This window comes from Notolabrus celidotus, chromosome 18 (assembly GCF_009762535.1).
Source record: "Notolabrus celidotus isolate fNotCel1 chromosome 18, fNotCel1.pri, whole genome shotgun sequence".
In the NCBI taxonomy this organism is placed as follows: Eukaryota; Metazoa; Chordata; class Actinopteri; order Labriformes; family Labridae; genus Notolabrus; species Notolabrus celidotus.
Genome location: NC_048289.1, coordinates 6,119,952 through 6,141,969, shown reverse-complemented (window position 1 = coordinate 6,141,969; position 22,018 = coordinate 6,119,952). Strand labels below are relative to the sequence as shown.

Below are 22,018 nucleotides of genomic sequence, written 5' to 3'. Positions count from 1 at the left end.
AAAGCATGATGCAAGATGTCACACACTAGATGTTGCTACAACAAACAAGGAGCGGGGAGATGCACAAACTTTTTAAAGCCCAGCTCTCAAAAGTCAGTGATTGATCCAACTTCCAGTTTTACAAATAAACACAAGATAGATGGGTAGCATAACATATCAGCAGGGTTATCAAGTGGGCACCTCCCTTCACAGGTGTTTTGTTGAGTTAGGCCCAGGACACCTCAGGGAGGCTCAACAGAGGCTCTGTTAACATCCTCCTCCATGCCTCCTCTCTCCTCCCAGCACAAACACACACCAAGATAAAATAAACAAACAAACAAAGGGAAAAGTATTTAGAGAAGTGTTAGACAGAGGACCAGGAAGGCGGAGTCAGGCGATAAGCCTGTTTGAGCTAAGCCTTGCTGTACGCATCGACCTCCCCCCACTTTTTATTTCTAGGAGGAAGGGTGGAGAGTAAAGAGAGGGGAAGCTGAACAGTGATCAGAGTGACAGTTCTATCTTACTTTTGTTTTGGCCCCGAGCTGATTTTATGTTGCCTCATCAAGATCCCCTCACTAACTTTCACTGCTGCATACAATATCTTCTTTACCATCACTCGCAGACTCTGTCCACGCACACTCCCAATTATCCCAGTTAATCCTGCTAAGGAACCCTCCACATCCCAGCTTTGGATAACTTTTTTTCTCCCTTTCTTCTTTTCAAATGACTGTAAATTTATCTCTGATTGCCCAGGCCCTCCTCCTCTGCCCCTGTCCTGCCTGCGCCTCCTGGTCCCACCTGTGCACCGGGTCTCTGCAGCGATCTGAGAAACTGTGCAGCAGAAAGTCGTGGCTACTTATGGGCTGCTGGATGATTTTATTACAGCCGTCATAGAGGTCATCCCTGAGCTTCTGAGCCGCAGACAGAGGTGTTTATTGAGCCTCGGTCTTCAGGCTCAGGTAATGTACCTGGATGAAAGAATGTTACTTGGCCTGTCATGTAAAACTGAACTGGATCAGGTCTGATACTTGTTTCTTTGGCTTCTAGCTGACACTGGAGCTGTGTCGCACTGAGCAGATGTAAAACCTTGAGATCATCCAGCCTCAACTGGAGAAAATCACCTCACTGTGGAACACAGAGGTACATTCACCTTTATATGATGCACTGTCTGCTTACTTTTTTTTTGGAGCAGCAACCTCCTGATGTTTAGTTTGTCTCATATCACAGATAAATCCTTCAGGAGATGGACTGTCTGTGTCACACCTCCTCCATCTTTTTCACAACCTTATTCAAGACGTCGAGAAGAGACGCCTCTTCTTCCAGGTAGTTGTCTCTGATGCGGCGCTGAGCAGGAACGTTCATTCCTTCTTTTTGATGATAACAACTGCTGACCAAATCTGTTTGTTCATTTTAGGATATTTTCTCCGAGAGATTTGGAGACAAGTACTGTGAAGACTTACAGATGCTTGTGGAGATGTTCCTCATACAGCTTGACAAGTTACTCACAGTACCAGACATCAAAGAGGTATAGTTTCAACCTGGTTCAGGTTACTTTAGGTTCAGGTTCAGGTTACTTTACTTGTACAAGTTGGTTAACTTGTTTCGCAGCCAGTTAGATATCAGATCATGACACACAGAATAACAAAACAAATGTAACATGAACAAACAATTTTTATATGCTAAACAACTGAAATATCCTAAAACTAATGTAATAAAAATGATAAAATCAATAAACATGGTAAAATGATATCTTCCTGCCCAGGGACCACAGATGGAAATTAGCTAATAGCTAACTCTGGCTTGGCAGTTTTTGTTTTGCATGGCCCCTGTCAAATAAACTAATAAATACAAAATAAATAAATAAATAAAATCAATAAACATGGTAAAATGATAAAATCAATAAACATGGTAAAATGATAAAATCAATAAACATGATAGAATGATACAATTAATAAACATGATCAAATAATAAAAGTAATAAACACTATGAAATTATGAAATCAATAAATATGCTAAAATGATACAATCAATAAACATGGTAAAATGATAAAATTATATAATGATAACATGATAAAATCAACATTATAAAATGATAAAATCAATAATCATGATAAAATCATTAAATCAATCAACATGGTGAAATGATCAAATGATAAAAATCAATAAACATGATGAAATGATAAAGTGACAAAATGATAAAATCAATAAACCTGGTAAAATGTTAGAATGATAAAATGATAAAAGTGCTCAAGGTTCCACTCATAAGGCATATCAGAAAACTATGAAAATTACTTGAATAAAAAAGCAAATCTTGACTTCAATTTAAGTCTAAAAATGAGAGTTTTGAGTCTGTCTGGCAAAACCCCACTATTGGTTGTTCAGTTCAGTGATTGCAGCAGGAACAAAGCTGTTTTTGTACTGCTTTGTTCTACACCTAGAGACTAAAAACTGTAGTCCAGAGTGAAGAAGCTCTAAATCAATGTGCAAAGGGTGTGAAGCATTGCTTAAAGTAGAGGTCGCTATCCACTGTAACTGTCCAGTGCACAGGGATGCTGGGTGTGCCTGTGACTCACAAATCAACCGGTTAGACCATTTCACAATCTAGTTTAATTAATTCCTTTGCTTTAAAGAGATATGATCAAACATGACACTAAAGAAAAGGACAAAACAGATTCAATAAAAGCACGATGAAACATGGTCATAATGGTTTGATCAATGCAAAATAATGCAAGTTTCCTCAAACAATGCAGACACGGGTGAGCCATTTTACACACTGCTGCATGTGGCCTCAAAGTTCAATTTTATGTCAATGACTGTCTCAAGGTATTACTTCACTGTGTTCTGATGTGCACTGATGTTCTAATTCCCTTGTTGTTTAAATAGACATTTAAATTCAGGCTAATTGATTAATCTAAAGGTACGAAAATGTTCAGAAAACTGTCACAATTTATTCAACACAGCTCACACAGATCACAGAGTCTGCAGGTAAAGGATGTTAAACTTGTTTCTCAGCCCTCCTCGACATGCCTGTGTTGCATTTCTGCGGTTGATTTGTCATATTCCAGTTCAACCAGACAAAGCCTACACACAACTTTATTTCCATTTTCTAGATCATAACACTGACAAACTAAAGCCATGCTACAAGATGATATCTGTCATTTACATGTTTTTACATCCAGGCAATAGAGCATCAAAGCATAAAGGCAGTAGCCAATAACCAGAGCTACAGCCCCAGCTAGTGGTGGGTGGCTGCACTACAGCTCAGCTATTATTGGACCTGCACTGTTAAAGTTTCAGCTTTGAGAAGGCTGCATGATGATGAGAAATTGACACCGTTGGTGTTCCCTAAAAACATGGGGTTTGTCATTTGTCTTATCAAAATAGTTTGATAGTTTCAGATCTCAAAGGGAGTAAAGCATAAACTGCTTTGTCTATTTTCCTCTAAATGGGACCATGTGCAGAATTAACGTCACACTTGGATAATATGGTATTTAAACAAGTGAGAAATCATAAAGTCATCAGGAAAATATCAAATGGTGTTTGTAAATGGCAGAAAACACTGAAATGAAAATTGAAAATTAAAGTTCTGCATTGGTTTAAGATGCTATGTTGTTCTTATTCTTATTTTATTTTCACTTTTGTGCCAACATTTTTTTTCCCCAATTGTTTCAAAAACTGTACACTGTCATTACTTTTTCCATGTTTGGAACCTCAGAAGCAAAATTTTCACTTTTTTCATGTTTTTATGCTTTGGGAACAAAATTTCAACTTCGAGCAAAAAAATCTTTGCAAGAGGTCCGGATCATTGTTTTTGTCAAAAAATGTTTTTTTTCCAATTGTTCCAAAAAACATATTTCATTACTTTTTCCATGTTTTTAACCCCAGAAGCAAAATTATTACTTTTTTCATGTTTTCAGCTTCCAACGAATAAAATTAGCTTTTTTTTTGTCATGCCTTTATGCTTTGGTAGAAAAATCAAGCACTTTTTTCAAGTTTTTTCTCTTCAAAGAAGAAAAAATTTTTTTTTAAATGTTTTTCGCTTCATAAGAAAAAAAATCACTTTCTCAATTTTTTTGCTTCAGAAGCAAAATTTTCACTTTTTTATTTTTATTCACTTCATAAGGAAAAAAAACCCACTTTTTATAAGTTTTTTTGCTTTGGTGAAAAAAATTTGCCAGGAAATACATGTAACACATGGTACATAATCTTCACATCAAACTATTATAATACGAGTATTTAACAAAATCAGAGAGAACCTAATCTGGTCCTCCCAACCATAGACTGTATATATACAGTATGTATTGTACTGTCCAGTCAATGCTCCAAACCAGCTGCTCTAAACTCCTGTCCAGGAGGAGGCGGTGTTGCTCCTACAGCAGGCTGCATCATTTGGACTCGTAGAAGAAGAGGTGGACGCGGACGTGGACGAAGAAGAATAACAACAACAGGAGATCAACATGGCTGCCGACAGTGATGTGAGTTTCCTCCTCTAAGTTTCTCAGCGCAGAATGTCGACATGATGTTGTCAATGCTTTAGATGTGAGGAGACATTAGAGTCACTCTCTCTGAAACTGTTGTTCTGTTTCAGCCCGAGACGGAAGTGTTCGAGATCACAGACTTCACCACCGCCTCAGAGTGGGAACGGTACGCATCCATCTGGGCCTGGTTTAGACTTTAGATCATGGTTTACTCCCTGATCCGGTTCTGACACCGAGGGAGCAGTACAGCAGCATGTACAGCAAACATCTGTCTACACGTAGGGTGCTTCAGAGCAACCGAACCGGGGTGTGGGTGTGTCTCCGTTACAGACGGACTACTGATGGACTTCACTGTTGTTATGGTTTTGCTGTCAAGGTCCTGATCCAAAACCACTACACCCAGACTTCTCAGATCTGTACTAGATTATTTAAAAGAGTCTACAGTCTACTGACAACCCAGTTTCAGATTTGTCAAACCTTTATTCCAGTTGTGAAAGTGCCCAAAAGAGGCGTTTTTTTCTCCTCATTGGACCAGGTCCTGATCCAGAACCACAATATCTTGACTCCTTAAAAACTAGACTTAAGTATCCTAGAGAGGCTGCAGACCTTTTTAAACACAGATTTAGATTGGTGAAAGCTTTAATCTATTTGTGAAAATGCACTAAAGGGTGATTTCAGACAAACTATTGATGTGCTTTACAGTAGTTCTGGTTTAGCTCTCACAGTCCCGATCGAAAACCAGTTCACCTAGACTTGTCAGATCTGGACTAGATTATCTGAGAAAGTCTACAGACTCCTTGAAGTTCAGTATTAGATTTGTGAAAGTTTTATTATATTTGTGAAAGAAAGAAAGGATGACCACTGCTTTTCTCAGTGTGGATCACATCCATCCATCCATCCATTATCTTGACCGCTTATCCCGTTAGGGGTCAAGGGGGGCTGGAGCCTATCCCAGCTGACTTGAGGCGGAAGGCAGGGTACACCCTGGACAGCTTGCCAACCAATCACAGAGTAAACATCTAGACAGACAACCATTCACGCACACACTCACACCTATGGGCATTTAGAGTGATCAATTAACCTGATGAGCATGTTTTTGGACTTTGGGAGGAAGCAGGTGTACCCGGAGAGAACCCACACAGAAAGGCACCTGTCTGACCAGGGATTCAAACCAGTAACCTTCTTGCTGCGAGGCAACAGTGCCTCACAACAGTGTAGATCACATTGTTTCACAAATCTGAAGCCTGTCTAAAATAGTCCAAGCCAGGTGGGGTCTAGACAGAATATAGCATGGAAATCTCACTTCAGAATAAATTGGTCCAGATATGACAAGTCTAGGTATTGGGGTTTTGGATAAAGACCTGGTCCAGTGTGGTCTAGACAGAAAGAAGCAGTGAAAATGCTATTTTTACTGTTTCCTTAACCATCCTTGTAACAGCTGATTAGGACGCTGTGAATCAGATCCTAACATCAGTGTCACAAAAAAGGCTACTGACTCTGCAAACCATCCATGTTCTGCTTCTGTCTGTGAGATGCAAAACAAGATATCTGGAGGAACCAAAGTACACACTTTCTGTTGCAGGATCCAAAGAATTACAACTGTATGGACTAATACGTCATCTGTAGATAAAAAAGGCAATTGCTTATTCAGACTGGGGATGTCAATTTTTGAAAAAGTTAACGTCAATTATGGGGTTTTTTTTTGTTTGTTTTTTAATGTTTTCAATGTCAAAAACAATGCCAAATGCCCCCATAATCAAATTTTCCTTAGTGACTTAATTGGTTTGAAATGACATCAAATACAATCAGCACTGATAAGATATCCACTGAAACTAAAACTGAACTAATAAAGAGTCCCTTTTGAGAAGTCATATCCGTACATATAACCTTGTTCCTTCTCCCTGAAGGTTTGTGTCCAGAGTGGAGGAGGTGCTCAATGACTGGAAGCTGATTGGTAACTCTGCAGGGAGGCTGTCTCCAGAGAAGGTACTCTGTTCTCTTTAAGACTCAAATAATCTGATGAGTTAGACCCTTCAGCTGCAGCATGGTCTCACTCTAACTCCGTCCTGATGCTCTTTCATTCAAACACAGGGAGCGTACACCACGGGGACCTGGCTGGAGAAGTCTCAGGACTTAAACTTTGCAGACTTTAAATTCTTCATCTCTCACTTCATCCTGAAACAAGAGAGTGAAAATGACAACGACAAGGAGAAGATGGAGGAAGGTACGGTGGTGTTTGAACGTGTCATGAGATAACTGATCAGCTGATTTACATTTTACACTTACTGTTTCACACTATGATGAAGGGAAAGGCTCACATGATAACGGGTCACAAAGCCTCTAACAGTCCGTGTTTGTCTCCCGACCTTGTGTGCAGATGCTTATCCTGCAGCGATGCAGGACCTTCTGTGTATGAACAATGACTTCCCTCCTCGAGCTCACTGCCTGGTGAGATGGTGAGTTCAATCCATCTTTAATTACTCCTGAGAAAACCAGCGTGCATAGACTCTACCTGACTTTGTTTAAAACTAGAGTCCACGTGACCTTTAGTCTGAAAACTTTGGGACCCCCGCATACACTCACTCATCTGGCCTCGTCAGTCCTGATTCAGTTACTCTGATATCTTACAAATCCTTTACATCTACAAGCAACTCTATAATAGTTGCTTGGACTGCATTGGCTGTAGCTTCACTGAAAAAAGCCCCTGGTTTGAGTCCTATAGGGTCTCTGCCTACAGTCCAAAGACATGCGTGTTAGGTTAACCAAGCCCTGACTCTAAATTGTGCATAGGTGTGAGTGTGTTTGGTTGTGTGTCTCAGTGTTCCCAGTGGTAGTCTGGCAGCCTGTCCAGAGTTTACCTCGCCTCTCAGCTAGGAGTGGCTCCAGCCCCCCTCCACCCTGGATGGAATGAGAGTTATAGAGATAATGGACGGATGTAAAGTAGTTGAGGATTGTTTGAATAGCCCCTCCCTCCCTCCCTCCCTCCCTCCCTCTCTCTTTCTGTGCACATTTGTGTTTATCTAGCAAAGTTTGCACAGTTTGTTTATTGTTTCAAAGACGTACCTCTCAGAACTCTGCACAACCGTTTTACAGATACCTTGCACTGATGCTTTCCTCTTCTTTTGTTATTTAATGAGGTTAGCAAATGGCAAAATTGTGATCCATCTTTACTGCAATAGACTGTATAAATAATGGACTTAGTATCCGTGACGGCACCCATCTGTTTCTGATACCATGAGTCTGGTCCTGCTGGAGGTTTCTGCCTGTTAAAGGAAGTTTGTCCTTGCCACTGTAACTTGCTAAATGCTGCAAAGTGCTCTGCTCATGGTGGATTAAGATGAGATCAGACTGAGTCCTGTCTGTAAGATGGGACTGGATCTGATCCTGTCTTGATGTTGGGTCTTTGTTAATAACAGAACATAGAGTACGGTCTAGACCTGCTCTGTTTGGAAAAGTGTCTACCCTTACTGAAGTTAATAGAGATAACAAAGACTCCTCCAAACCTGTATTAAATATTCAGATTTCATTGAGATGAGATATAACATCTCTGGACAGTAAATCTTCACATTAAGTGCAGTTCTCTAAAATTCTTTGATGCAAATTACACATGAATTTGGCTTTCTTTAAATAGCTGAGATGAATGCATCGTTCACAGAGATGCAGTCTGTTGTAGAGGAATAACGAGCCATGTGATGTCAGTGTGTATAACTGTGGGACTTTGTTGTGCCAACAGGTACGGTATACAAGAGTTTGTGATCATTGCTCCTGGAACCAACTGTGAGGCCATCATCAGCGAGTCCAAGTGCAATCTGCTGCTCAGCTCCGTCTCCATCGCTCTGGCCAACAGTGGTTGGTGAGTCACCTTCATGACTAAGCACAGGCTTGAAAAGAGCTGAACCACTTGTGTGACCACGAGAGAGCCAACACACTCACGCCTCCTCTGCCCCCCCTCTCTGTGTGTGCAGCCAGGTGCCCATGTTTGTGCAGATCCAGCAGAAGTGGAGACGGATGTACTCCGGAGAGTGTCAGGGTCCCGGTGTCCGCACTGACTTTGAGATGGTTCACCTCCGCAAGGTGCCGAGTCAGTACAACCACCTGTCCGGGCTGCTGGACGTCTTCAAGTCTAAGATAGTAAGAGCTGATAACAGAGTTAATCTTGATTCATCTCCATGTTTGAGCTTTGTCACATGCTCCCCCTTCTCCTCCTCCTCCTCAGGGCTGCAATCTGTCGCCTCTGCCTCCAACCAACATCGCCATCCGTTTCACCTACATCCTGCAGGACTGGCAGCAGCACTCGTGGCCCCAGCAGCCTCCAGGTGAGCACAGAGGAAGACAAACAGAGAAGAAGGTTATCAAACACACAGGCCTGGTGTCACAGCAGGACTCTGCTGGTTCTGCTTGTATGTCTTACATCACTGACTGTTTTCACACCACGACTGTGTGGTTGTTTTTGTCTTCATGGCAGACTTCGACACGCTCCTTGGAGGAGAGGTGGGAGGAGTGGAGTTTGGAAAGCTTCCTTTTGGAGCCTGTGAGGAGACAATCAGGTGAAAGACTTGAACTTTTTTCCCTCTGCACAAACTTCTTGTTTAGTATCACTTGAATGAATTATTCTGTGTGGGTTTTTTTTCATCTCAGTGAACTTCATCTTGCGACCACTTGGCCTAACCTGACAGAAGGCATCGTGGTGGATAACGACGTCTACAGGTGTGATATGACTTTATTGTTAGACACAGTTAGAGACTTCCTCAGAAGCCTTCAGCAAACGGTAAATCTGGTATTAAACTCCATGTTCAGTTTGAGAGTTGACTTGTGCACTAAAGAGTGCTTTAGTTTGAGTGTCCAGGATTATCAATCTGTGTCAACTCTGACTCCTTCAGCTGTAACAACCTGAGGAAGATTCTAACACTGTGCCACATTGTCACTGAGAGCGGAGGGCAAATTTAACCAAAACATGAACTCCCCTGAATGTCAAACCAATGCAAAATTACCGTTAATGTTAAAACCTGTTGAAAGTCTGCTACCTTACCCTCAAAGTTGTATACAGTGAATTAAATACCTGGTATGAAACAGGAGTCCCCTATATCTATCTATTTTTATTTATTTTTCATTTTTGTGCAAGAAATGTCCTTTACAAGAAGGGGATGACCAAGTGATAGTAGACAGAATAACAAATTAACAAGGAACAAATAGGAACAACATAAAGAAAGGGAAGAAAAACAAATAATAATAATGATAATAAGTTTTAAAAAAAAACAAGAAAACTCCCCCCAAACATTTAAAGAAAATAGAGCAAGAAAAACCATAAAAAATAAGGAAAGATGAAAATAGTAATAATAAATTATAATAATAACAATTGAACAAATAATAATAATAATAATGATAATTAAACAGATAATGCTTAATGAAAGTTTACATAACTATTCATTTCTGAGGGTTAAAAAAATAAATAATAATAATAAAATAATTAAATGTGTGTCTCATGAAGGTAAACGTGTGTGTTGGGATATGAAGGTTAGTGCGTATCATGTGATAGATTCCAAAAATAAGAAATATAAAGTAAAAAGATGTAAAAGAATATAAGGAAAAAATAATTATTTTTATTTTATTTTATCTTATTTTATTTTATTTCTGCATTATACAAAAAAAATCTTCTTTTGATGTGGGTGCTTGTCTTGATGTCCGATTGTTATCGGTAAAAAAAGGAACCTTTGCAGCGAGAGGCGGAGATAGAATGAAGAAAAGTAGATTGAGAAAGTAAGACAGGAAACAAACAAACAAAGAATAAAAAAATGATTAAGTAATTGAAAAACAAACAAACAAAAAACTCTACTCTTCTAAACTCACATTTAGTGTACACACACAATTCAGTCGGAGCAAACTCAGGCTTTAGATCAAAACCTTTTCTCTCACAGTGGCCTCAGCTCAGCTTCCTTTTGTGTCCACAGGGGGTCGGTTAAGGTCCACAAATAGAAGTGAGGACAGGCTCTCTCTCTTTGATGGGCTTGGCTTTCCTTGTGTCTGCAGATTTACTTTGACAGCCTCCTTACATCAGGATTAGAAACTTTGCCACACACAGAGAGAAGCTTTCCTAGAAGACATTTTCTACATTTTTATTTAGGAAATAAAAAATCTAATATTTTCCATTTGAATAAAGAATATGAGTCAAGAAAGTAACAATGTTACAATGTTACAACATTTAGCAGATGCTTTTATCCAAAGCGACGTACATATGAGAACAAGAACAACACAAGCAAAGATCTAGACAGAGTGCTTCAAGTCCATTTGGGTGCAGGTACTGCCAAGCAGTGTAAAGGCAATGCACAAAGTAAATAAGGATTTTTTTTTTTCTGTAAAATAAGAAACATCTACAATGAAGCAACCAAACCATTTAAGACTTTCTGTTATCATTAACAATTAACATCATCACAATAATGACCAAAGTACCAAGTGCTGGGTCCCTCAAGAGCTGAACACAGATTCCCAGAGTAGAGCAGGACAGTGCGAGTCAATCGTAGCTGGAAGACATGATCTGCCACTGGGGACAACAGTGGAGAACAGTCTAGCTAAGTACATAGTGCTCCTTAAAGAGCTGGGTCTTTAGTTTAGAAAGTAGAGAGGGACTCTTTATTAAAGGCACTGTGAGGAGTTTTGAAATGGCTGAGAAACAGACTGAAACTGATACTGATGCTTCTTCATAACCTTTAAGAGCAAACAAGACCATCAGCAACAAAACTGATGCCTGCTCTGTTGACATTTTTAATGCTTGAAATCACTGAGAGGGGGTAGGTGTCAGACTGGATGATTGACATCTCACTTTAGAAACAGCATTTATTGACTGTTTTCTTGGAAAATAATCAAATTGTGTGATCAATTTGACTGTTGGAAGACAACAGGATAATGTTTTTGTACAAAACACTACTTTTGCATGTACAGGACAAGAGATAAGAGGTATCACTTTGTCCACAGGGGGTGCCAAAATCAATACAAATCAAAAGTTCCTCACAGCAGCTTTAAAGTGACAATTTATCTAAAGTTAAAGGTTTTGTTAATCATTTTTCAGTTAACTTCCACGTTAAAAGTAAATGATTAATGGAGGTGTGCCCAGCTCTGATCATTGATGATAAAACAAGTGGTTCTCATACACTCTGGGTTCAGGTCTATTAATCATGTTAACAGCTGGGTGTCAGGTGCATTTCTCTCGGATTGCCCCGTATCGTGTATGAGGAGTATTTCTTTATCTGATGACCTTTTTCCAATCCATTTCTATTCCTAAATCTAAGAGTCTCAAATGTGATTGGTGTCATAAATACACATCTTAAAAGACTGTGGATTTATCTCTGTGTGATGTAACCTTTTCTGCTCTGTCTTTGACCCTGCAGCGACCTGGACCCTCTGCAGGCTCCTCACTGGTCCGTCAGAGTCCGGACGGCTGAAAACCCTCAGTGCTTACTGGGTAAGATCACAGAACCTACTTATCATTTTTATTTAAAAGCTTTATGAGTAATATTTGTAAAAACCTGGGCCATCCTTCTGGTCTCTCTGCAGGTGACTTACTGACGGAGTTCTATAAGCTCTGCTGCAGGAAGGAGTCCACAGACGAGGTTCTTGGGAGAGCACCGGGGGAAGAGGAGGGCCAAGGTCAGGTCACATCCTCTGTTTAATGATGTTTCTCTCTTTACTGTCTCCAAACACAACATGGTTATGAGTTATGTGTGTGTGTGACTGAAACTGTCTTGTGCCCCCCGGGTTTATCAAAATCAGGACTCAGACTACAGTAGATCCCTTATTTATTCCATGTACTGTGCTGTTTGTACTCTGAAATATGATGATAAGTATGTTTAGAAGATTTCTTTCTTTCCTGTAGGCGCCCAAACGAAGACGGGGTTCTTCTTTTTTCATTAATGCCATCACATGCCTGTTTATTACTCAGTCTGAATGATCATGATCCCTTTTCTTTCTCCCTGCAGAAAACAGTGACATCAGCTCAGCGTTAAACAAGCTCACTGAGCCCACAGCCACAGTCCCTATGTCCAAACTGTCCGTCTCCAGCATGGTGCACAGCGCCCGGAAACACATCAGACGACACCGCCGCGTAGACGAGTCCCCGCTCAACAACGACGTTCTCAACTCTGTCCTGCTGGTATGATGTCTGTTTCATGTAGTCCAGAGTGTACAACCCTGACGTGTTCGGGCCGTGTCAGAGCTGCTACAGGTGATCTCAGCTGTGACAGGCCTCAGAGGGCTTCAGCGTACCCCCTGTGGGTGCACAAGTCTGATCAAAGAGTGTCTATCAAACCTGTTAGCTATGACCGCTGACGGGCTCAGATTGTTATCATCACTTTGACTCCTTTAAGACTTTTGTGGATGTCTTTTTTTGTTTCAGTGTCTCTTCCCAGATGCTGCTGTGGAGAAGTCTTCAGACAGCAGCAAGAGTAAACCTGCACCGTCGAATGCCTGCGGGAAAGAGGAGCAAGATAAAAACTCTGACTATGTAAGTTTGACTTTCAGCATTTTCTTTCTGTGACAGTTTGACGTCTCAAGTTTCAGGACTGTCACGTGTTTCTAGAGATGAATGGCTCTGATAAGAAACTGCTTATCTACATTTATACTCTACTGAATCATGGAATCAAATATTATTATCAAACTTATTATAAGATATGAAGAATAAGAATGTAGTGACTGAAAAATGAACGGCCCGAGGAGCTGAAACACCGTTGAGATGTTCCGTCATGATTCCATCACTGACTGTACTCACCTCTGTCCTTTAACACATTTCTCTATCTGTCAACCCTTTAAAGTGATCTGTCAGCTCCTCAGTTTCAGGGAACAGCTGTGTTCATTTAGCATTTTTTAGATTCAATCAATCAATCAATCTTTATTAATATAGCGCCAAATCACACCAAAAGTTATCTGAAGACGCTTTTACAAACAGAGTATATCTAGACCACTATGCGTTCTATTATTAACAAAGACCCAACATCAAGACAGGATAAGATCCAGTCCCATCTTACAGACAAGACTCAGTCTGATCTCATCTTAATCCACCATGAGCAGAGCACTTTGCAGCATTTAGCAAGTTACAGTGGCAAGGACAAACTTCCTTTAACAGGCAGAAACCTCCAGCAGGACCAGACTCATGTTAGACACACATCTGCTGAAACCGTGTTGGGGTTGGAAAGAGGGATAGAGGAGAATAAGAGAGAGAGAGATAATAGTGATTAGACGGATAGTAGTAGTAGTTGTATCAGATGGAGTCTGGCATGTCCACAGCAGCAGCGACTCAGAGGAACCTACGAGACATGGGAGCTCAGGGACTCCAGAAAGGTCTATGGTTAGTAACTTTGATGGGACAGGGAGAGTTAAAGTAAGTGATGAGGGGGGGGTACCAGTGTGTCAGTTCCCTTGGCAGTCTAAGCCATATAGCAGCATAACTAAGAGCTGGTCCAAGCCTGATCCAGCTCTAAAGCTCTATAAGCTTTATCAAAAAGGAAAGTTTGAAGCCTACTCTTAAAAGTAGAGAGGGTGTCTGCCTCCCAGACCCTGACTGGTAGATGATTCCAAAGGAGAGGGACCTGATAGCTGAAGGCTCTACCTCCCATACTACTTTTAGAGACTTTAGGTACGACAAAGAGGTGTCAGGATGTCCCTTCTGATAGTTGGATGTTCAGTCTGTTGATCTCAAAGAAACATCTCTGTATTAATGTAGTCTCTGTCCCTCTATTTCCTTCTGTGCGTCCAGAACCTTTTCCTCCAGCTGAAGTCGGCTCCCACTGACAGTCTGACCTACAAGCTGGCTCTGTGTGTTTGTCTGATCAACTACAATTATGGTGGGCTGCGAGCTGTCGCACACCTCTGGCAGGAGTTTGTCCTTGAGCTGCGCTACAGATGGGAAAACAATTACTTCATCTACGGGTGAGAGACTCTGGTTTCATGTCATGAGTTCTGATCTCAGCTATTCCTCCTCTTGAAGCTGAAAATCTTTTGGAATACATGGATGTGATTCAAGAACAAGTGGATGTAGTGGCATGATCTGTTAATATATTCATGTTCACTCATATCTATCTCCTCTTCTCTCCTCTGCAGGCTGACAGGTGGACCTCCTGATCTACGCTGTTGTCTTCTACATCAGAAGCTCCAGGTAACGTTTTTGTGACGTGCACACGGTGTGTTTGAGGATCGAATGGTTCCAATGTTTCAAAAACAAGAAGATAAAATCTGCTGCTGTCATTTGTTATTCCCCGTCTTACTGATCTGTGTCTGCTAAGATGCTGAACTGCTGCATCGAGAGGAAGAGGGCCCGAGACGAAGCTCGCCGGGCGCAGGAGGGGGGCAAAGAGAGAGAGCCAAGGGGAGCGGGCCACAACGGCCGTCCCAGGTCAGACTCCTCGACCGCAGCCGCCGCAACGAAAGAGGTGTCTCCTGGGAAATCCTGGGACTCATGGAGCGACAGCGAGGACGAGTTCTTTGAGTGTCTGAGTGACCAGGGGGAGACAGAGTCCTCAAACACTGAGGGAGAAAAGGACGGCAGTAAAATGAAAGCAGAGGGGAGACTTCACCCGCATAACAACATGATGCTGCTCAACTGCTCAGAGCCTCTCTACGTCCCTGTCACACAGGTCTGACCCCACACTCTGTCTGTCTGATGGTCTGTTAGTCCATCTGAGCCTGGACTGTTATTTTGCTGTTTATGTAAATGCTTTATATCCCAAGAACAGTAAGAGTGGTACGAATGAAACAGATAACAAGTGTGTAAATATTTTAATTGTGATTTTGTCCTTAAACTTTGCAGCTAACGGTTCTGAATGCTGGACCGTGATTACAAATCAGAGAACATTGTAATAATACATAACAGACAGAGAAACAATAATCAACAGCTGTGGTTGTTTTGTTCTCAGGAACCTGCTCCCATGACTGAGGACCTGTTAGAGGAACAATCTGAAGTCCTCGCCAAACTGGGGACGTCGGCTGAAGGTTCACACCTCCGTGCTCGCATGCAGAGCGCCTGTCTGCTCTCAGACATGGAGTCCTTTAAGGTGAGACCGGGTCTGTGTTTATTAAATCTCATAGTAAGGTCTTGACTTTATCATCATTCTTTTTTACGGATGTTTGCTAGACTATTTTGCAAAATCCTGACCCATAAAACAACCAAACTAACTCCTTATTTTAAAGATATACATACAGTAGTTATCAAAGAAAACAGAGTAACAGATCATTTAGGCTGAAGTAACTTTTCTGAACAGAATTCATCCGCGTGTAAAATTTGGCCAACTTTAAAACATTAAACAGGAATGTTGACTTGTTACATTTTTGCTTGATTAAAAAATGACTAATGTCTTAAAAAGGTAAACAACAAGAACAACACTCAGGATAAGTGAACTCTTGCTGAAGAACAACTAGCTTTTCAAGATAGCCCATCAGTCTATTTAGTTCACTTGTTTTTGGAGGCAGCACTTAGTACTATGTTCATTTTATTAAATATCTGGTATGTCCTGCATGACTTTCCATTTCTAGTTAGATTTAAATCAGTTCCATCTCTTGGTATCTAATGATGTTCTCATAATCAATCTTTATTTATATAGCGCCAAATCACAGCAAACGTTATCTGAAGACTCTCTCCAAACAGAGCAGGTCTAGATCGTACTTTGTGTTCTATTATTAACAAAGACCCAACATCAAGACAGGATCAGATCCAGTCCCATCTTACAGACAGGACTCAGTCTGATCTCATCTTAATCCACCATGAGCAGAGCTCTTTGCAGCATTTAGAAAGTTACAGTGGCAAGGACAAACTTCCTTTAACAGGCAGAAACCTCCAGCAGGACCAGACTCATGTTAGACACACATCTGCTGAGACCGTGTTGGAGAGAGGGATAGAGGGAGATGAAGAGAGAGAGAGATGATAGTGGTGAGACGGATAGTAGTAGTTGTAGCAGCTGAAGTCTGGCAGGTCCACAGCAGGAGGACGTCTACAGCAGCTCAGAGGAACCTACGAGAGAAGGGAGCTCAGGGACTCCAGAAATGATCCTTCCATAATTCTATGGTAGCATGTATTAGTAGCTACCTAAAAAAAAGTCTGCAAGGTGCAAAATAACATATTGATTTTTCATTGAAAATGATCACTTCTCTTCTGAATGAAATAGTCTTTTACCCTCCATCAATAGTTACAATTAACACTGCAGCTTCATTAAAATGAGCTGACTCAGCTGTCATCACTCACATTAAACTGAACATCTCCAGACGTTGTGAGTTTCTAAATATAAATCCAGTATTGAAGTCGTTCCAAGCTTAGATTTTGTGTTCCAGCTCCTGCTCATCGTCTCAGCGCTCAGCTGATTAAACCCTGACTCTGAGGTGATGATGATGATGTTTGTTTCCTCAACAGGCAGCAAACCCTGGCTGTGTTCTGGAGGACTTTGTGCGTTGGTACTCACCACGGGACTACGTGGAAGAGGAGGTGGACGAGAGCGGTAACAAGGTGACAAAAGGAGAGCTGAGTGCCAGGATGAAGATCCCAGGAAACATGTGGGTGGAGGCCTGGGAGACCGCCAGAGTCACACCTGCACGCCGACAGAGACGTCTGTTTGACGACACCAAGGAGGCTGAGAAGGTCTGTTACTCACAACACTTACATACAACTGAGAACCAGAGTCATGAGGAGTCATGTTGACTTATGATCCCTGAGAGAGAGGGAGACGGTGGATGGAAACTGAAGCAGGGTTATTTCTCTCCTCTCAGGTGTTGCATTATTTGGCGGTGCAGAAACCTGCAGACGTGACTCGACACCTCCTGCCCTGCATCCTCCACTCTGCCATCCTGAAGCTGAAAGATGAAGGTGAGGCACGACTACAGCAACAACACCCTCACATAACAATAGACAATACAACAATAAACAAACAAACATCATCTCTGTGTTTGATGGATAACTTTACTGAGTAAAACAGCCTGTCCTTTTCTTACGATGTGTTTCAACCACGAAACGGGGAAATAAGTCGCAGCAGATCAGTGTTAAGTGATCAGATCTCGATGCATCCTCATACCTGTAGGTCCAGTCTCTAGACCTCATGCTGATACCCAGTAGAAACAGAGTCAGAGTGTGGGACACTGAGTGCGTGTTGATCTTAGTAAAGGTATATTCCTGTGTCCTCACTTCACTCCGTCATCTTGTTACTCTCATAACACTTCAGTTCTCTCTCCTTTCCTCTGTCTCCTCTTCCTCCTCTTCACAGAGTCGGTAGAAGACATTCCCTCAGTCAAAAAGAGCATTCGGCAAGCCACGAGTCAGGCCAGCAAGCTGCTGCACCCGCCCAACTACGACATCAGGAAGTTAGAGGTCAGTGCTCGACGGGAAGAAGGATTGAGATGAGATACTTACAGCATCACTCAGCTGAAGTTGAATCTTCCATGCTCAGACACCAGATATGATTGTGAACACAGGCTACAGTGTGTGATCCTGTTGCTCCCTGATTAAACACGTTTCTGTGACTTTTCTTCGTCTGCAGGATTTTATCAACCAGCTGATGGCCATGGAGACCGCCATCACTCAAGCACGTTCCCTGAAGGCCAAGTTTTCTCTGTGTGAGGGGGAGAAGGGGGAGGACAAAGAGGAGCTGGAAAAGTAAGACATGAAGTTTGATCTTTGTGGTGTGTTTTAACTACAAGAATCAAAATGTGAAGATCAGAGCTGAGGGGAGGATTGAGGAGGAAACTATGACGGTGCATTTAATGACAAGGCGTTTAAACCTTGGTCCAACCTTTAAAAGCAGCAAGGAAAACTTCTTTTAACCGGCAGAAACCCCGATTAGAACCAGACTCATGTTAGACACATATCTGCCTCAACCGAGTTGGGGGTGGAGAGAGGAATAGAGGAGAATAAGAGAGCGAGAGAAAGCGATGATAGTGATGAGACGGATAGTAGTAGTAGTAGATGTAGCAGCACGAGTTTAAAACAGACACAGCAGGAGGCCGTGTACGTTAGAGATCCAGAGGAACCTACGAGACAAGGTAGCTCAGGGACTCCAGAAAGGTCTATGGTTAGTAACTTTAACGGGACATGAAGAGTTAAAGTAAGTGATCTGGGGGGTGAGATAGGATCCCAGTGTGTCAGTGTGCCAGCAGTCTAAGCCTATAGCAGCAGAACTTACTACTTTTAGAGACTTAAGGTAGGACAAGCAGGCCTGCATGCTGGGAGCGTAGCGTTCTAGAGGGGTAATAAGGCACTATGAGCTCTTTAAGCTACGTGCATGTTATCTCCACCCTTCAATCTTCCAGGAGTGACTTCAGCGTTGGAGGTTCGCAGCATAGCTCTGCTTTGCAGCTCAGTGACACTAAAAGCATGTCTGACTTCTTCTTCAGGTTTGTGAGCTCCCTGCTGGAGGAGCCAGAGGTGGAGGTTATTGGAGCGGGCCAGGGGCCGGCCGGCATTATCATCCACAAAATGTTCATCAACTCTCAGAGGGTAAGAGGTCTCACTCTGTCTCCTGAGTGTGTCTGTGTGTCTCCATCTCAGAATTCATGAGCCACCAGTGAAGGTGTGATGAATCTTCTCTGGAGCTCGATATTCTCACCCGGTTTTAGGGACGGAACTGTTTCAATGTTACATCTCTACTGTGACTCCTAATGAATCAAAACTCTGCACGAATCTACAACAACTTTCAGCAGTAAACAGACCCCACTGACTCTCAGTCATGACCGTGAAAATCCTACAGACATGTAGGATGTAACATTTCTGTGTGAACAGTATTTATTTCTCATGTCCATGAAGAGACCTGCAGAAACTCTGCTTTCATTTCCTACTCTGATGATTTGGAATGGGAGACTTTTGAGGACAGTTTGACTTCTGATAATCAATCAATCTTTATTTATAAAGCGTAAAATCACAACAAATGTTAGTCGAGGACGCTTTACAAACAGAACAGGTCTAGACCGTACTCTGTGTTATATTATTAACAAAGACCCAACATCAAGACAGGATAAGATCCAGTTCCCTCTTACAGGCAGGACTCAGTCTGATCTCATTAACAGGCAGAAACCTTGAGCAGGAGTCAGGACCAGACTCATGTTAGACACACATCTGCTGAGACTGTGTTGATGTTTTGATGTAGCTGACAGTCTGTCAAACTTTGCTTCTCCTTCTTCTTTCAGTACTGTGTGTACCATGATTCTTATAGATATATAAACATGTTCTTTCCTTGTGTTGTAAATTTCCTCCTGTCGACTGTGTTCTGTCTTTTTCCTCCTCCTGCTGCTCTCATCAAGCTGGCTGACTTCACCAGTGATGAGGTAAACAACCATTGACCCCAGACCCCAAAGTCTGTGCCCCAACCAGAGTGTTTTTTTGTCTCTAATTAAAGACATGTTTCAGTTTGACACATTTTCAGGACTATTATTAATGTTTTCTTACAATAAAGTCCTGATAGAAAACCCTCTGCATCACATATGGATCAGCCATGACACTGACTACCTGTCTAACATTGTGTTAGGGCTAAAACAGCTCTGACCTGTAGACATTAGGGGCTCTTTTCAGACCACATGAGCTAGCCTAGGTTTCACATGTGCAGTCCAACATATCCCGCCCAATAACATATGACACTGTACCAAGAAAGCCAGTGTTACCTTACCTGTCAGTGGTCATAATGTTATGGCTTATCAGTGTTTACTTTGAGCTACACACAGATCTCTCTCCCCTCCACCTCCTCCCTGCTGGTCAGTAACACCTCCCCCTCTCCCCTCCTTCAGGCTGCGCTCCTCTCCGCTCTGGAGGACGACTTCAGCTCCGACAAGAGGCCGGCCGGAGGAAGCAACAAAGTGCCTGACTTCCCCCCTCCGGCAGGCCGGGAGATTCTCCTGCGCACGTGTGTCCCTCGACCTGCACCGTACTCCAAAGCTCTTCCTCAGCGGCTCTTCTGCGTGATGATGAAGGAGGAGTTCAGGTTGGCGGGAGCTTTCTCTTCAGACACTTCCTTCTTCTGAGACCAAAAGGCTGAAACACAGAGAGGAATCAGCAGAGGAGGAAGAAGGGCCGGCACGCTAACATGATGCTTTTGTCTGTGGGTCGTCTGACGGTTGAGCAGTTTGTTGACAGATATGTACGGAAGCCCTGAGAGGAAAAGAACAGGAAACACTTTATTCTGAAATGATTAGAGCTAAAGTGTTTCCTCTTTTGTGTTTCTGACTTAAAAACGTGGGGAAAGATTTTCTTTTTCTAAGTTTCATTTTTGGGCTTTTATGCCTTTAATGAGAGGAGAGGAGAGGACAGTGGATAGAAAGAGAGCAAAATGACGTGCAGCAAAGGGATAAGGGTTGAAACCCTCTGTACATGGGGCGCCTGATTTTTACCCTTATCCAAACTAGCACTCCTTTTCTTCATTTCATCCAAATAAAGAAGTTAGAAATTTTCTTTTTAATGATCTTTCGTGTTTTTTTCAACAGTTCAAAAAGAGAAAATAATGTCTTATTTTATGTTTTTTCTTTTTGGCAAGAAGAGGCAGAACTGCACAACTTTAAGTGTTAAAGTTGAATTAGGGTGAATTCTGATTTTTCCTGACACTCTAAACAGAAAGTAACCACAAACTTTATGTTATGTGTCAGCAGGATATGTTGCACCACAGTCACACTCTTCATCAAGGGTTTATATATATCGCAGACTCATCGCCTTTTTCACAGTGAAGGAATCATAACGGAGAGATTATCGAGGCTGAAGCTTTTATTTCCCCTCTTGTCTTTAAGTCTTAAACACAGAAGACTGCTCTGTGCTCTTTGGAAACTCTCAGAGCTTCAGAAACTAAATGTTGATGTAATTCAAACACGACTCACTGCCTGTTTTCTGCTTCACGTCTCCTGCCGACAAACTATAACGACAACTCGGATCACAAAAACAGAAAGATATCACTTCATCTGTTCTTTGTCGTGTTCTTATCCTGGAGTTTCCAAGTAGCAGTTATTAACTAAAGATGTATCAATAATTTATTCAGATTTAGTCTAACAACTTGAAATGATACTAATGAAATGAGACAGTTATAAGGTGTTTAGAGCTCAGAGATTAGAAAGTCCTTCATCTTACTGTCAGCGCTCATTCTCAAAGTAACTCCACTGTTGTTCTTCGCTCATGTTCTTCTTTTTTTTATTGTCATTTGCTTTTATTGACCCATGCCAAGTTATTGCACAGCTACATTCTTCATGACGTGTATTACCTTAGTGTTGTGTATCACAGTAATGTTTCTGGACCCATGAAAGCATCTCAACACTAGTTTGTCAGCTGAATCTGAAATGAGAGCGTTGTGTGGATAACGCCCTGTTGATCGTACGCACGAAAACAAACGCTGCTCAGAGAGACGGTGTTGGATGACACAAAGCTTTATGAGCTGCAGCAGAGGCCAGAGTGATTCTTTGAAGGTTTCCATGTATTTAAATTAAAGGCTGTGCAGGTGTTGTATTAATTCTACATGTGATGTGAATCTGTTGTGAATGCAGGGAAGGTTTACTGTAATGTAAGATGCAGTCAGAAATGTCCTCTGAACTGGAATAAACTCTGTTCTCTGGTCTTGGTTTGTGCACCTGTC

General features: G+C 41.8%; 1 protein-coding gene and 1 long non-coding RNA gene across 2 annotated transcripts; both read left to right on the top strand.

Annotated features, from left to right (window-relative positions):
• The first annotated feature begins 824 nt into the window (after positions 1-824).
• LOC117830617 lies at positions 825-1,650 on the top strand. Its single transcript, XR_004634806.1, has 4 exons — positions 825-938; positions 1,027-1,119; positions 1,207-1,302; positions 1,394-1,650. It is a non-coding gene; the product is annotated as an uncharacterized LOC117830617 (long non-coding RNA).
• A 2,744-nt stretch (positions 1,651-4,394) lies between these two features.
• rab3gap1 (RAB3 GTPase activating protein subunit 1) lies at positions 4,395-22,000 on the top strand. Its single transcript, XM_034708122.1, has 24 exons — positions 4,395-4,454; positions 4,568-4,623; positions 6,365-6,443; positions 6,549-6,681; positions 6,835-6,913; positions 8,191-8,310; positions 8,423-8,588; positions 8,674-8,773; positions 8,923-9,004; positions 9,096-9,164; positions 11,840-11,913; positions 12,006-12,098; positions 12,428-12,600; positions 12,844-12,951; positions 14,200-14,372; positions 14,544-14,598; positions 14,726-15,076; positions 15,356-15,493; positions 16,843-17,067; positions 17,196-17,292; positions 17,687-17,790; positions 17,960-18,075; positions 18,813-18,915; positions 20,196-22,000. The coding sequence occupies exons 1-24, from the start codon at positions 4,437-4,439 to the stop codon at positions 20,427-20,429; spliced, it is 2,946 nt and encodes a 981-aa protein (XP_034564013.1). The 5' UTR covers positions 4,395-4,436; the 3' UTR covers positions 20,430-22,000.
• Positions 22,001-22,018: the final 18 nt, after the last annotated feature.